Source organism: Ischnura elegans, chromosome 6, assembly GCF_921293095.1.
Source record: "Ischnura elegans chromosome 6, ioIscEleg1.1, whole genome shotgun sequence".
NCBI classification, from domain to species: Eukaryota; Metazoa; Arthropoda; class Insecta; order Odonata; family Coenagrionidae; genus Ischnura; species Ischnura elegans.
In genome coordinates this window covers 92377336-92394586 of record NC_060251.1, presented here as the reverse complement: position 1 = coordinate 92394586, position 17251 = coordinate 92377336, and the positions used below count along the sequence as shown (strand labels likewise).

The following is a 17251-nucleotide window of genomic DNA, read 5'->3' as shown; positions in this document are numbered from 1 at the left end:
GTTTTAGTGATCAGAAAAATGGATGATAACGTTGCCACTCGTTCGAATAGTACACCTGAAATTCATCTACATCTACATAATACCCCGCAAGCCGCCTAAAAGGCGTGTGGCATGGGGTGTTAGGACACCAGCCTTTTTTTAGGACACCAAAAATTGATGCCACGACCCTCATGGAATTTGTTAAGACAAATTATTGCTATACGTCGGCGGCAAATTGAGTTGTAAAAGAAACTTTTAATACTGGAGGATAACGATCGTAAGCTGTGCTGTTGACATTAGAGTAAGCTGTGCTGTTGAATTTGGCAACACCGAATTAACGGAGAAGGTAGTCCTATCCGTCCTACGGTACGAATTCACAGCAAAACAGTCTGCACACAATCTACATGTGAGATCGCGAATCGGTTCCGCTGCCCACACACACACAAGCTATAACCTATTTCCATAATATAGGGAAATCTATAAACAATATACTAGCATATACCATAATAATATAGTGGGAAATAGGCAAATACTCTTATCAAAAACTGGATGTCACTGTCACATTCTTATATTCATCACGTACAACTTACAATAACTGAACTCGTTATGATGAAAACAACTATTTATTCACTGATTTAAACCCTTAAATTAGCCCACACAAGTGACACCGGTGACTTTTCTCACTACTATTCGTTGAAATAATGGAATAACAAACTTCACCCACAGTTTTTATTTCAATAGCGTGAAATGTCATATCTACGGTTAACAACGGAGATTAGCACGCCACTGACAATTTTTACACTACTGTTAGAAATTTATCGATAGCGTAATAGCACTTTTTACAATTCAATCACGATGGAACACTGATAACTCTTGGCCGATATTGTTCAACCTTGTCAAACTTTGTGCATTACAACCACTGGCACTGTGAATATTAGCAGTAGCTTAACGGGAGATGTGACGTTGAAAATAACACTATTTTGGCACAAAAATGTTCCTAGATGTCTCCAATCAGCGAGCAAAAGTTGCATTGACTGGAATTCACCCCATAATACAAGCACATACAGTCCTAAACGAAGAATTCTCCGGTACCTACGAATAAACGGATGAATTTATTGTATATAAAAGCTAAGCGGACATTAGTAAACATCAAAATCGTTCTAATTACATACTTAAGTGAATGATATACCGTCGATAACATCAACTTACAATTAACGTATCCCCCTTCCAACGGCCGTGGTCAGACTGCTACAACGATGTTACTTACAATTAGATATTATAAAATATTTGGTTTCACTTCTTCAGTTTTATATTTTATGTCCTTACTCAGATATTAATATTATAAATAATACAAAATATGAGGCTTTCGAGCCTCTATTGTCGGATATTTATCTTTAAATAGAAAACAATCAACACGTCTCACAAACGGAGCTCTCACAACGGCAGGCGACTATTACAAACAATCACAACAATAGCTTCGTGTGATGTTTAGGCACCTTTGACGTCATCGAGGCTTCGTCGGCAGTGGCTTGGGGGGTGAGGGAGTTTTTCCCGCGCTTTAAAATTCGTTATATTTATCATTAAATATCTCGCGAAGGAAAACTCAGATTTACATGCGGTTTTCTTTGTTGTATTCAGAAAATAATTTTCTGTCCGCCTGTGAAATAAAAAAAATTCATGCAAGTTCCCCATTCTTTCTTAAGAGGGTAGTTTCCTTCATCAAAGAAAACGAAAGTCATTGATTGCGATTTGTACTCACCATTAGTGTATTCATAATATACAAATTATTTTGTTTTAGAAATACCGGTTTAGACGAATAGCGATGGTCCATTTTTATCCTCATTTGAAAAGGGCCAGATTGGCGCCCATGCGATGCCACTCCACGTGACGTCACAGGGACCTAGTTTCTATACGAGAAGATAGGAGTTATACGTCGTCTGAGGTTACCAATGCATGCATGAGGCGCAGAGCTCAGGGAAACATGTCTTAATAATCACTTATTAAAACTGGCTAAGGTAGGAAAGTTTTCTTCATTTGATAAGGTATTAATAATCCTTATTTAAGCCAAGCGCTACCAGCCAACAGGGTACTCAGCTACCCGCTAGCAGCCTGCGTCGTATCAGCGCTCAACTCGCCTCAAGGTCACCTCACAAGGCGGCAGCGGGAACCAGAAATACGTCACACGGATAGATTTCCCGACATTCATACTTATGCGTCGCGTTTTCGCGCGCTAGAAAATTTTCACTTTTCATTTAATCGCGAAAAATAGATATCGTCATTTAAAAATCTAAAAGCGTGAAATACGTACTCCAGGAGTAATAATCTTTCGATTTAGGCAATAAAAAAATAATAGGAAACCACCCTATTGTTCTCAGTAGATAATAAGGGGCCTCTTATCCCCTCTTATTAAACTGTTAACATTGTTTAAGTCTGACTGAGGTAGTATGCCTATGATTGTGGTTTTATGTGAAGGTTATGATATTTGTATCGAAAAAGGGTGTTGATTTATGTTGAAATTTTGTCTCCACTTCATAGAATCATTATGTTTTTTTAGTAATTGGGTGTCTCTTTTTGGTTTTTAGGTGCTGATATGCCTGTAGTGATTACCGTGTTGAATAGCTACAGTGGTTGGGCTTTGTGTGCTGAAGGTTTTATGCTCAATAACAACTTGATGACGATTGTTGGAGCTTTGATTGGGTCGTCTGGAGCTATCCTTTCCTACATCATGTGCAAGGTAAGTTCCATCTTTCAATATTATTTTTATTTTGCATTCAATAACAACTGAAGATGATGGAGATTTTCAATCAAAAGGGCTAAAATTATTTCATTAATTTTATCAATTATTTGATCTAGCTCATGGAAACACCTGCTTTTATATTGAAAAATACTCAATAACAAATTTTGGTTTCAGATTTAACAGTCTTAGAAATCACTTAATAAATTGTGAGAAATCAAATTCATTTATTAAATGGAATAACTATTGACCCTGAAAAATATACTTGTACAAATTGAATCAGATATAGCTCAAGTGCAGTTAGTTGTGACACTTATATGATTCTTCCTTTGATCAGAAGTACGCATAAAAATGTAAGCATAAAAGTATTTGATCAGTAATTTGCTCAACTAACCTATGGTACATGTCACAATACTGACAGGTTACTCAACCCATGATGTTTCATTTGATGAGATCTCAGGCAAATTAATGGTGCTATCACCAAAAAACTTCTTATTTAATTTTTTGGTGTTTGCTTTTCTTCCTGACCCAGATGTGTCTGAGTCCCTTTATACTCTGCGTAGTTTTTCTTCCATTGTGATTCTACTGATACTAACAAAATGTAGATGCATCCATGTATCTAACTACCATCCAATCCACTCTGCACTTTCCCTTGCTACCAACGAAAAAAATCCTCGACCTCTATGTGTACAGGCAATGAACAGATCCCTGCCTAATGTCATCCTTGGCGGCTATGGCACATCATCAACGGGAACTGGGAAAGCAATGGAGATCACAGGAACTCATACTGAGGTTGACGTTAGTGGAGCCGCAGAGATGATCGAGAATGCAAGGAATATCATTATTACTCCAGGTGAGTAAAGTTTAACTGTGGTGGAACTGACTTTTCATGAATTATAGAAACTCTATAAAATCTTCTAATTAAAAAAAACTTAGTTAGTGCAATTGATTTTGATATAATCTCTAGAGGTATTCAACTCATTAAGGTAGGTTTACATGAAGCAAATCACAAATTATCCGGCCTGTCCACTATGCCCAAAATGTTCTTCCCTCTTCAATTCCCATTGAGGCCTATTCCCTTCCATACTATTATGTATTATAGCAAATATTTTTGTTGTAGTGAACTTCATCTTTGGTGTACATAAATTTGTATCCATGCCCGTGATTACTTACTAAGTCACTTGTTTCATGCAGTGCTCCTTATAAATCCTATTCTCTTCCTTCATCTTCCTTGCTTACCTAGCATCTTCCTCTCTCATGGGTTTCAACGTCCCTTCACAACTCAGTACTCCCTCCATCCCAGCCATCTTTCTCTTCTATATTTTATTTCACCTACTATGTGCATAAAGCGCTTTGTTGCTCCTCTTCCCCTCCACTCTCTGCATTTGCATCCATAATCACATCTCGCATACCTCAAATCTTTTCTTGTCCTACCTAATAGTTGAACTGATTTCAATTTTTATGATTATGATTGTGTAGTATTGGACTGGCTAAAGTATAGTCTTGACGAACAGTTTGCCCTCATTTTCCCTCCGATCCCACGTTTAATTCCTATCGTTGGTGTAACATAAGGCCTGTTACTTTTCATTGTGTGTGTGAGCTGTTTCTCCTCTTCCCTTTACTGAGCTTCCCTACGTTATTCCATTTATTACAGCTTTTTTTTTGAGCATCCTCCCTGTACTCCGTTTATGCTCCAAATACATCCTGACTTTCTTCCTCACCTTCTTTTGCAGTTTCCTCTCCTCATCCACTTGTATACATGTACATAGTTATCAATTTTCAAGTCCAATGTTATGTTCCAACAACATGTACATATTCATGTTTCCAAGGATTATTATTCTTACCTTCCTCGCTTTTATTACCACCACTCAGAACAAACCTTGACTCCCTCCCCTGTATTACTCACATAGAATATCCCTTGATTACCTCCCCTCTGATTACATCAATGTTACCCACATCTTCCCAATTTCTGCCATTTACCCCTACCCCCTACCATTCCCCTTCCAGATCTGCTCAAAATATATAAAAGCAAGTTGATTTTTGTGAGATGTTTTGTACCTTGACAATGACATTGTATATTGTGGAAACCTTGGTCGGTAAAGAAATGAAATGTGTGGACATAAAACAATTTTTTACCTTTATGAATACCTTCCTTTGCCACGATTGTGGTCTTAACTTGCAGTACATACGGTGATATCATTAGCTGTTTTGTATACCGTTTAGTTCTTGATTCAGGTCAAAGATGCATGCTAATACAGTAGACTCTCGTTATTACGAAGTTCACGGGACCGAAAAATCGGAGGTTCGTAATAACGAAGTTCGTAAGAGCGTTTCTTTTAAGAATCGTCGAAAGGAATAGTGTATTATAAACGCGATTAAATTACGCGGAAATATATATAAACAGGAAAATTCGTTTCAGTTTTTCAACAGAAGACTGCGCCATGACGCAATCGAGGGTTGATATCTTCCCGATACATGAACTCCGATATTCAAACTAGATGCGTCCCAAGACCTTGTTCCTAGGTTGATAAAATTACAGTCCGGCCATCGAGAGTTGTCCAAAAACAGACAAAATGGTCTAGGTCTGGGTAGGGTGTGAGGGGGCCAGGTAAGAAAGGGAAACGCTGACAAAGTGTTCCATGAAGAAAAGAACCGGAAGGGACGAGGAACGTGAAGGACATAGAGGAATAACTTGAGGAATTATTTGTTCTTGAGATTCGAAGAATGGGCTTATTTTGGTGGATCAGGCTTATTTTGGTGTTCGTTTATGCATTTGACAACGTTGTACGACTAGGCGAGGGTGTGAGGTGCGTTTGGGGGACAGCGATTGGCTTTATACCGTGCTGGCGCAGGATTATCTGCCCATCCTATTGTGCCGTAATCGGACAACCCTCGCCAGCCGGACTGTATGTAATTTATCGCAGAGTAAGGTTATCCTGCGGGATGCAACACTGCATTACACGTATGCGCTTACTCACGCTTGTGGCGAACTGATCTAGCGGGGCCTGTGATGCATTCGGAGCCGAAAAAATAGCTCCCCGCGGTGACGAAGAACGGGCGAAACGTTGAACAGTTCCTAAATTCACACCATTTTCATTGATTCCTTATTCAGATCATGATCACAGTGAGAGTTTCCCAGCGCCACACCGCGTAGTAACGGCCAAATCGAAAGGCGCCAAATTTGAAATTTGAAAATTTTGAATGCTCGTATCCCTGAAAATTCGTAAATCGAATGTGCATAGGAAGAGGACTGACTGTACATCCTATTTACGAACGGTTATGAGTAGGGCACCCTGACTACACAGGAATGAAGCTAGTTATATGATGTTGCATGTAAACTGAATAAAGAACCATAATTGACGCTCTTAGGCACAGTAAACGAGAATAACTTAACGTGGCACAATTATTGAAAGTTAAGTGTAGTGAATATCCACCTAAATGCCGTGACTTAAGCGTGCAACTTCGTAATAAAGTTCATATTGTAACCGCCGGGACCGGGACTTAGGTTCGTAATTTCGTAAAAACGAAAATTTCGTAATAACGTTTCTTTTACTATAGCTTGGATAGGCCTTTTCGACGGGACCAACGGTTTGCTTCGTAATAACGAGAACTTCGTAACAACGTAGTTCGTATTAACGAGAGTCTACTGTAATGTGCAATTTAAATAAATAAGATATGAAATGAACCAGATTGTTATGACTGCTTGTCTTTAATTTCTTAAATAAACATATGTAGATGTAAGCTTAATTTGTATCCCCTTCATTAAAAACTAATTAAATTAAATTCATGCAAGGGATTCGTGTATGCTTACATCAGGAAGTGATTTAAGTCATGAGCAAGTCACACCTCCTGTTTAAATACGTATTTGAAAATATTCATTGGTGAGGTAATAAATAAACTACCTAAATGCATGTGTAAAGACATTTCGCTAGAAGAGACATACATAATTTTGAAAAGTATGTAATAGAATTTTCAATATTAATCCAAATGATGATCACCCAATCATTCGCCAAGCAGTTTATTTGTAAATATGTTTGTCGTTCTTTACAGGTTATGGTTTGTGTGTTGCCAAAGCTCAATATCCTCTTGCTGAAATGGTTGCATTGCTCAAGAAAAAGGGGAAGAATGTTCGTTTTGGAATTCATCCGGTTGCAGGTACATATTAATATTTCTTAAGTTTCACTGAAGGTGGGCATGAATGATAATCTGTCCCTTCCAGTAGCACAGCTGTTTCTATTCATTCTGATATACATACTATGTTTTTACAGGACGTATGCCTGGACAATTGAATGTTTTGTTGGCCGAGGCTGGTGTCCCTTATGATTCTGTTCTCGAGATGGAGGAAATCAATGGAGACTTCCCAGAAACTGATCTCACCCTTGTCATTGGGGCTAATGATACCGTGAATAGTGCTGCAGAAGATGATCCTAACTCAATAATTGCAGGAATGCCAGTATTAAGAGTTTGGAATTCTGGTCAGGTATGTACATTTTCCTTTTTTGAATTTATGTTTTTGAATAAGTTGCAAGATAGTCTCAGAAGAAGATTTTTTTACAGCAAGACTGGAAAGGAGAGATTTGGAGGAGAAATTTCAAAGCCTGAAAGGATGCATGCTTTTCACTTAAATTACTATGATGGTAAATTTGAAGTACTGATTCACGTAATAGTTTGATTACAATCGTGTTCTGAAAAATTTGGCAATCTGCTGCCATAAAATGTAAAAGTGTTGAGTTGATATCCCATAGTAATAATAGGCAATGAACAGGGTTGATTGATTTAAATCACTTTGATTTAAATCATGATTTAAATCACGATTTAAATCACTTGATTTTTATTGTAAAAATCAGGTGATTTAAATCATAATGTGATCTATATGTTTGATTTTTAAAGAGTCAAGAAAAGGAAGCTGTAAGTGTATAATTTTGATTTTTATTTCTTAATTAATACAATGAATCGACAGTTATCAGCACAATGGTGGCTCTTAAATAGAAATGATACTGTAGGAATGCATGTAACAAGAAAATTTAAAAAAATGGCTTTGGTTAGAATACTAGTGTATCTGTTGAAAAAAAATTGTTTTCTGATTTAACTTAAAGCGTAGGCACCATACAAAGTTGCAATTACAGATTTTTCTAAACTTCATATGCTTTAGAACCGCATAATATTGCACATTTGATACTTCCAATGGCAATTTTATATTATGCTGGTGTAATATTTAATTTGATACCATTGGCATTTCCATAGTTCTCTCCCCTGATTGACTAAATGTTGTATGAAGTTTAGAGTATGTTGCCTCTTATTGTTTCTGCAAACGATCATTCTCCAATATGCTGCCCAAACAGTTAGTTTTGCAAATAACTGAATTTTTGATTAATGGAGAATCATAAAAATCTCATTTAAATCAATAAAATCCAATTTAAATCAATAAAATCTGATTTAAATAAAAAAAATCAACAAAAATGATTTTTTTGAAAAATGACCTCATACCCACTGCTGAACAAAGGCAATTTTGGGTCCTTTGCAAATGAGAGAAGAACGTACGTGGGGAAAATAGGTTTTGATCAGCATAAGGACCTTGTGAAAAAGATTGTATTTCTTTAGTTGTCTAGTCATGAACAATCTTAAGACTTATTGAGTCAAATCATGAGGAAATCAAGTGCCTATTGTTGAAGGACATTTCTGGAACTTATTTTTCTGTCATTTAAATGTGTAGCTAAGTATAAATTTATTGCACATTTTGCACATGCCAGGAATTGTGTGTGGATTTAATAAATTAATCTGGCGTCTTCACACAATATAGCGATTCCTGTCAGAACATCTACTGGTGTCCATTTTTGCAATGATTTTCGTAATACTGCTATAAACTGTACTAGTTATTTTAAATGTTTAGTGCTGCAATCCACATTACCACGACAAACCCCTCTGATGCGAGGGCTTTAAAGTGAAAAGAATCATTCAAATTTCTACATTTAATGCCATAGTTTGAAGCCAGGTGCGTAATATAAAAAATGTTCATTTTCATTTTGCTATCAACTATTAGAAATGCTGTGAAAGATTTATTTTTTTAGGGGCAGCAAACTCTCTGTTATCTGCGATAATGATGGGGAAAGGCAGCACAAATAATCGGAAAACACATATGTATAACCCAAAATACTGGAGGAGAGAAATCCTATTAAAGTTGTTTACTTGTATGTTTTTTGCAGGTTATTGTAATGAAGAGGTCGTTAGGAGTTGGATATGCAGCTGTGGACAATCCAATTTTCTACAAACCTAATACATCGATGTTGCTTGGTGATGCAAAGAAGACCTGTGATGCCCTTCTGAATGCTGTCAAGCAAAAGTATGGAGATGCTAGTTAAAAGCATTTGTGGAAAAGAAATAGAGGTACGTTCACTTGCATTTATGCTGAGGGAACAGCAAGTGATAAAAGTAACTTAAAAATGATTCATTTATCAACCCATTGATTCAGTATCTGTGACTCCTCTTTTCGCTAATTATTGTTTTTGTGTGTGGAAAGCAGATTTAATTATTAAATATTTTTTAAATAAATATTAAAATAAATTCAGAGGTAAGGAAAGAAAGGGATAGGAACATTTAATAGAAAAAGGACGAGGACACCGGTGCTGTGGTAGATGGAAAAAAACCAGAAATCAGAGGGTAAATATGCAACCTGACTATGAGTTTTGTAGCTCTCGACATGAAATATTTTGGAAAAAAAGAATATTACTTAGTTATGATCAATAATTTTTTTTTAAATCTGAATAATACATAAACACAAAATAGCAAAGTAATGAATAAAGAGACCCAAAATGTTACTGACTATTTGTTGGCAAGTCAATTTTGGCCACCTATCGAGCTACTGAGCTTTAACCCCTTGTGCTGAAATGATGAGTCTAGCTTCTGAAATGAACTTCTAATGCCAAATTGTGCTATGGCAAGTCTAGCTCTTCACCAGATTTATATAATTTTAGTGCTATTTAGGGTAACAATATAAATATTTTGAAAGTTTAACAATATTAAAACATCCATAATGTACCTAAAGAACTCATATTTCATGAAGTATGATGCACTGGAAGGAATAGTATGATTTTATACAAGTAGCAATGTCAGTGTTCTTGATATACAAGAATTGCCATGAGGAAAAATTCCCACTGGACCGGGAATCGAACCATGGACCTTTAGCTATCCGGGCCAATGCGCAGATCACTATGCTATCCTGGTTATTTAATTCCCATGGCAATTATACCGAGGCTCATGGCACTAGGTGTTAGGTCCTCGTGGTCCATCAAGGATGGCAACGCGAGGGAGAAAGGACTTCTAAGTAGCCACAACCGGTTGAGAGCCTAGTATAATTGCCATGGGAATTAAAGAACCTGGATAGTGGTCTGCGCATCGGCCGGGAAAGCCAAAGGTCCGTGGTTCGATTCCCAGTCCAGGGGAATTATTTCTCGTGGCAATTCTTGTATATTTCACCACCGTTCACACGGCAGGGTTAGAAATATTACACAGTGTTCTTGATGTTTAACAATCACTTTTTGTTTCACTTTTCAACGTTGATTACAAACTACTAAATATCATTACCTACCATTCCATTTGTAAAGAACCGCAGAAACAATAAACAGAGGATAGAAGCATGATATTCAGAAAATATATTGGAGTGGAAGGGGTTAACTAACTATGATTGTCATTGGAAAACGTGAACTGCCTTGAATAATGCAATATCTGTGGAGAATATCAGTGATGCTCTATTTTCAATCATTTTCCTTCATTTTTCAGGCTTGGAAATTATATTTCCTGATAAGATCTTGGCAAAGGAAGAGGATAGAAATGAATTTCTTGAGTATAGAGACTTATACTGTTTCACAAACAAGTTACCAGAAGGATTGGCACATTTTGAAAATTAAATCACCGTTAGCCAAAATCACTTGTTTAGTGCTGTAAGTGAACAGGAAATTCATGGGAGGTAATTGGAATGGAGAGATAGGGCTGAATAATGGAGCCTTTGTCATTCTCAAATGACATGAACTACAGGCACATTTCTGTTTCAAAAATTTATTTTCCTTTGTTTTTTTGAAGTCATCAATCTGTATAGGATAACTGTCTCATTGGATTTTTCATATCAATCTAAGGAAAAAAGTAATGATTTACGATTCATGAACTGTTTTTATAGCAAATGACATAAAGCCTAATTTTGACTTGCACCAGACTTTTGTGCAGTTTAAGCTAAAAACATCCTATTATTTTTGTATCCTTTTAATGAATAACATTGATCAGAAATGTTGTACGTATGCATTTAATGTTTCATGTTTTTTTTGATATCTCTATGGTCATCATGTTCTTGTAACAGCAAAATGAAATGGTTATGACCATGTTGTTTTTTATGCATTTCACTTGAGTTTGTCGTTGACCAATGCAATTTCACGCACCTAAATTTGAATACCTTTTGTGTAATATATAGTTTTGCTGTTATTTTTGTTTTGCTAATCATTGGTGAGATATTTTAAATGTTGGTAAAAACAATATCGAGTACAACTTCTTCAGGGAAAAAATTATCGTTGTAAAGGTTAAAAGGATTTTTTTTAACATGTACAGCTGACAAAATGGAAATAAATCAGTGAATTTGAGTGGTTTTTCTTTTATTCTTGTCAAAGAAATCAACAATTGACACTGCATAAGGTTGACATATATTCTAAAACCTCAATAACAGCAAATAACAGACCAACAATACACTTCAGTGAGTAACGGGTTAAATCTGAAATACATTACAGATTTAAACAACATTAGAAAACTATGTCTCTGGTGAGCATGATCGTATTAATTAGTTGTCTAATGCTAAAATATTTGGAATGTTTGTGCTCAGTTATTGTTGTCTTATGTGCAGATATACATACTTGAAGGTATATTGAAATATGTGCCAAAAATTTAATAATGAATGATTTCACTTATGATTTCTTGAAGCATTTTCACTAATTACGTAGCTATCTACTGGAAGCATATGTTTTCTTATAAGTTTTCATGAAATTACAATGCTGTTTCACGTTGATAGTAAATAGGGTGGAGATTTTTATACAATTTAACATCGATGGGAAATTTTCTCCAAATTTTGGTTCACATTTTCTTTAAGGATTTTACCATTTTATCATTACCCACCATGATGTAATGGAACAGCATCGTTATTGCATTTTATAAATTGTGAAAAAATCAAAAACAACCACATTTTTTATTTGCTTAGCCAGTTTCATTTAGCTAAGTCATGAATAACAAAAACCAATTTAAGTATGAAGATTGTGCTATGGCTTCATGATGTCGCCGTTGGGAGTTTATAAAGAATGTATCAAAATTCACTGCCATGCCTGTACATTCATGTTAGGAAATGAGAAAATTTCTACCCTGGTAAACACAAGGTAGTTTTTTTTTTTTTGAAAAAATTCTATAAATATTTATTGAGTCTATAATACTGATAATAAATATGTCATTCTGATCAATCAACAATGAAAATGAAAAAACTCGAAGTATTGCTGGTACATACGACATGCTTGTATTAGTTAAATCCCAAATGTCAAATAAATTAACAAATGTACAGTTAGTTCTAAGCCTGATAGCCACCACCCAAAATTCAAAAGGAAAATTTTCCTAATGTTGATAGATATATTTGATAATTCCTTTTTTAAATTGGTTTATTGCAGGAATTTAATTACCACCCTATTTATGTTGTTATTTTATAAAATAGCTTTGATATTTTAAAATTACTTGGGTGATTTTTCATTTGTCAATAATATAATGCCCTCTTAAAATGCTTCCTACCTATTTCATTAGTTTTAAATATATTATTTCGTACCATCTGGAATCAATAACATTGTTATCATGAAAAGTAGATTTTCAAGTCGACAAATCTTTTTTATTTTCAATAAGTTAAAATAGTATTGCAGAATTTATTACTTTTAGTATGAAATAAATGAAAATGAAATATGGCAGTTGGAAATTCATTCGATGTGCATATATTGTACATATTTTACTCTTGTGATTGAAAAACATTTTTAAAATATGTATTCCTTTCAGTTCCAAATTCGTTATTTCTAGTAAATGTTCTGAAATTATTCCTATGATTAGAATGAATCTTTAGATAGGGCTCTGTGAAAAGATCAGCTAGATTCCTGTGTGGACAGTTACGAATTACATAAAAACCTTACTCACTATAATAATTTAAATATTCATCTACATAAGAGTCATATGCTACAAAGGGCTTGTATTTATGAAGAATACTTTATGATTACTCTACGTGTTAAATATTGGTAGCTAAAAAGATAACTTTAAGAAATGCAATGCGTGCGTTTGGTGATTTTTTTTTTAGCTTTTTAAAGCAATTCCTTGCACGGTTCAAATTTTATTATTAAATTAAGTGTATGACTAGACTTCAGATTAAATACAATACAGACGTCCATACTTTATAGTAAGATCTGCTTCTTTGAAGCTTTTATCAGAAAATAAAAATGAATCAGCATAATGATATGTAAAGACAAAATGCATACATCTTACACAAAAATTACAAACGGCACACAATGAGGTACCATGAAAAATGCTAGTCAACGTACAATATCACAGAAAAATAGCAGTCTTAGGATACACGGAGAACGTACAATGGTTGAAATATACACTGCATTAACCTCAAATATTTGGTGAGATGCTACTCAAGGTTAAGTACATTTTCACGCCATTGCATTGAAAACATGCACACTCAGCTGTGCAGAGAGGCACAATTTTCAGGGAAAGGTAGCTGTTGGCCCCACAGTTTTTACTAGTGAAAGTGTTTCGAAAGAATCCTTGTGGATGCGAAGACTTCAGCTTTGAAAGCTTAGGGTTGAAGGTAATCTCATTCAATTTAGGGAAGTATGAAATCGGGAGGATAAATTTATGACAATTCATAACATTCGCTCACAAATATCAGATTGTCTCCGCTATCACACCAAGAGGTAGAAAAATTTTTTCTTGTACTAATTTTAAATATCAAAACTTTCACTTACTAGTTCAATGTTATTACAAAGAACTCAAGTAAAATAATGCTTTGGAAGGCATAGAGAAGACTTTTTTTAAACATATAAATGTGAACAATCTAGTAATATTAACATGGAATAACTTACTTCTTGAGAGTATAATAGTATCATCAGTTAAACCTTTGTTAATATTGTCTCATACCAGCATTATTCTATTTTTTACTATCACTAGGAAGTGCTAGTTAATTACTTACTCAAACCAACTACCAGAGCCCAGCTTTTTCTTTAGAATGGCTACACATTTACGACAGTTTAGAAGATTGTAAAAGTTGGGGTTACAACAAGGGGAAGGAACAATAGGTTCCAACAGATGGGTTTGTATAAAGGCAAGATTGATAGGGAAGATGGCTTTAAGGCACAACCAGGTTGCACCATCAAAGAATGAAAGAGTATGAAATACAGTACCGATAGTAATAAAAATACAGTATCCTTTCAGGCACTATATAACAAAAAAGAAAGGAAACCTCTTCATCAGAGTCATAGGAACAAGGAAAGAGATACAAAACAGCATCACAGTTGTCACTTCATTTTTATCTCCCACAGAAAAATTTTGAATGAGTTAACAGGATCAATGAGTAAGCAAGTGTATACTGGGAATTCTAAAATGGTTTTTACGAAGCATGAAAACCATGCATAAATAGAGGCTTGTCATCTATATTACGACTTCTATCCCTATAGTTTTTTGTATAAAAATCTTTGAAGGCCACATAATCAGATGAAATAACTTTATGACAAAAAATATCAACAGTTCAGAGAGGAATCTTTCATGATTTTATGACATTCATGTGGATCAATTAAATATCAATGCAATACGAAAAAAATATTGATTCATTATGAGTGTGATTGAAAAACATGGGATGATACTCCTGTGTTTATTCAACATGAGAAAAGTTATTTACGGGCCATGACAACTGTATCCTTATTAGGGGGTGTGCTTTCCCGTAGGAAACGGAAAGCGTATAAATAGCAGACGGACATAGAAGAGCAGAAAAATCAACACTTGGGAAGAAAATGCTTGATAAGAAGTTAACTGAATGGCAATGGATTATAGTTGATCACTACCAGGGACACTATTTCTGTCAGTATATTTGTTTTCACAAGATAATTATGCTACTTTGCTTATAGTTTTGTTTGGCCACCACAAATCCTTCCATCTGCCAGAGATTAACCTAGTGGTACATGTGTAGTTATTTTAGAAGTCTGAAATAATAAAATGGATTGTCATGGCTATTTTTAAGACCTGAAATTATGTTTCCATGTTCATATTATCATTAATATTCATAGGTAGTTTAAAATGTTTCCTTGGATAGAAATATTGCATATTCTGAAATGCTTTCTTGCCAACCTACCTCATAACTTGATCCCAAAGATTTCAATGCACAAATTTTTCACATCATATCATGAAAAATACCTCTATCTTACAACTTCTAGTTATGAAAGGAATACTACGAAATTCAGACAGTTTACCAAAATTTTAGAAGAAAAACTTCACTTCTCCGCCCTTTCATTTATCAGCAGTTTAGAAGAATACTTAGGAAGTACATTTATTGCTTTATAGTTTTGATTCGTAAACGACATCATTTGAAACGCCTTTAAAACCTTTGTTTTTCAATGTCTTTTATATTGCATTTGACACAATAAATATGTGACAAATTTTCACCGAACCATCCTTCTCATCATGGTTCGTACTTGCTTCTTTTTATTTTACGGTCATTGAAGACACACTGGATAAAAACGGGTACCTACATTTACCATTTTGAGGAAAAGTAACAACCTCGAAAAGGATTTAGAGATCACACTCATACTCAATTTAGAATATGCTTGTTGGGCTATTCTTTATGACAAAAAAAATGATCTTTACCTTCTTTTTCAATTACAATCATCGTCGTCAATGTCATCGACCCATTGTTCAGTACCCGTAACCGATTTCACTCACTCTGCCGGCCCAGACGTGTCCTTCCCCTGCTGGAGGTCTTGGACCGCAGCCAGGATACGCTTCACGTGACCTACCTTGACAACCCCGAGCTCTTTCAGGTCCCGCCTGCCAAGAGCAACGAGTTCCTTCCCTCGAATGTCGTGCTTCTCAAATGTACTCTTGTATTCCGGCAACTGTAGTCTATCGAGCCAGGCACTGACTTCTTCCGTGCCCCACGTGACGAAGCTGGGTGAGGATGAGTGTGTGGAGGAGCCATCGCTGCTTCCCCCGCTGCGGGCTCCCCTCTTCAGCTTGGCCCAGAAGGGCGGGGCCTTGCCTCCCTTCTTCCCTTCGTCACTGCCCTTGCGACCTCCAGGCTGAAGGTGAACCAAGCCACTGCCATCTTTCTGGCAGAGTTGCAGTTCACGCTCCATGCTCGAGAGGGCAGAGCTTAGTTTGGACTCCAGATCCTCCCTTATGGACTGGAATTTCAATTAGAAAAACTGTGTCATCACTAGGCATTGAGGAAATTCATCAAAAGGATTATTATTGTGTAATATTATGATCCTGTTGCGTGAACAGTGGTGAAATTCACATAAATTGTCATGAGAAAAAATAAATCCCCTGGACTGTGAACCACACCACGGACTTTTGGCTTTGCTAGCCACAGTGCGGACCACTACGCTATTAAGGTTACTCATCAGAGAAATCATAGACATAACTCCGAAATTAGGTTCGGGTTAGGGAAAATCTCCATATAGGAAGCAAAGATGAGAATTTTGCTTGAATCTGTGGAGCCTTTTTGTGTTTGAGTGGCAATTTGGACATTTTGTTGACGTCTTGTCTGGGCGGCACAAAGAAGTGCCGCCTTGGTGCTACTTGACATTATTTCTACAGATACTTTTACTGCTTGACTATATTTCACGGCTTACTTTTCTGCACTTTTCCATGAAATCTCTAAATGCGAATACTTAGGCAATTCATATAGTCAGGGGAATTTAACCCATGGATTGCGGGAATGTTTTTATAAGTTTTACACAGTGACAACAGGAAAAATGTTTTTAAATGTTCGACCATTGTTTGAATATCTGCTGTAGTTTCCCAAAATTTTTATTGCTAGCCAAATGCACTTGTACTTGGGCACTTTCGCTTTCACCATAAGGATCGCTAAGGGGCTTAGCTCTCCCAGGTCAACCCTCATGGCAGATGGTGTCTCCTGTCTAATTTCATAACGTACTACCCATTTCATACTGTTTCCTACCTGCTCCATCCTGTTAATGTACCGATGATATGTGCCTAAATTTAGGCCCAACCCTTGGTAAGAAAGTAGAAAGGGTCGCCCTGAATAATAAGGGTTCACCCCTTGCTAGATATGGCCAGGCCGGAGGGGTAAAATATTTCTTGAATCTCTCCCACACAGGCTGATAGCTAAAATCACAAACTCCCACAGCCCAAGGGTTTTAAAAAAATGGAGGGAAAACCCCGGAAAATATAATGGGCAGTAATCGAGCACATACACACTGTTTCAGAGTCAGTGAGTTGAATGTGAACAACAACAAACTATGCTAGACT

At 36.0% G+C, this 17251-nt stretch overlaps 2 protein-coding genes across 3 annotated transcripts in view; one reads left to right on the top strand and one right to left on the bottom strand.

Moving 5' to 3' along the window:
- The window catches only part of LOC124161182 (NAD(P) transhydrogenase, mitochondrial-like), a 33245-nt gene extending 22316 nt beyond the window's left edge, over positions 1–10929 (top strand). The window contains exons 16-21 of the mRNA XM_046537416.1: positions 2562–2713; positions 3407–3566; positions 6764–6868; positions 6982–7193; positions 8917–9097; positions 10490–10929. Of these exons, the coding sequence (XP_046393372.1) occupies positions 2562–2713; positions 3407–3566; positions 6764–6868; positions 6982–7193; positions 8917–9072 (785 nt within the window). The 3' untranslated portion in view covers positions 9073–9097; positions 10490–10929. The remainder of the gene's footprint in view (positions 1–2561; positions 2714–3406; positions 3567–6763; positions 6869–6981; positions 7194–8916; positions 9098–10489) is intronic.
- Positions 10930–11332: 403 nt separating this feature from the next.
- Positions 11333–17251, bottom strand: part of LOC124161181 (diacylglycerol kinase delta) — a 444246-nt gene continuing 438327 nt past the window's right edge. For both annotated transcript variants that reach the window (XM_046537414.1, XM_046537415.1), the window contains one exon: positions 11333–16161. In XM_046537414.1, the coding sequence (XP_046393370.1) occupies positions 15697–16161 (465 nt within the window). In that variant the 3' untranslated portion in view covers positions 11333–15696. The remainder of the gene's footprint in view (positions 16162–17251) is intronic.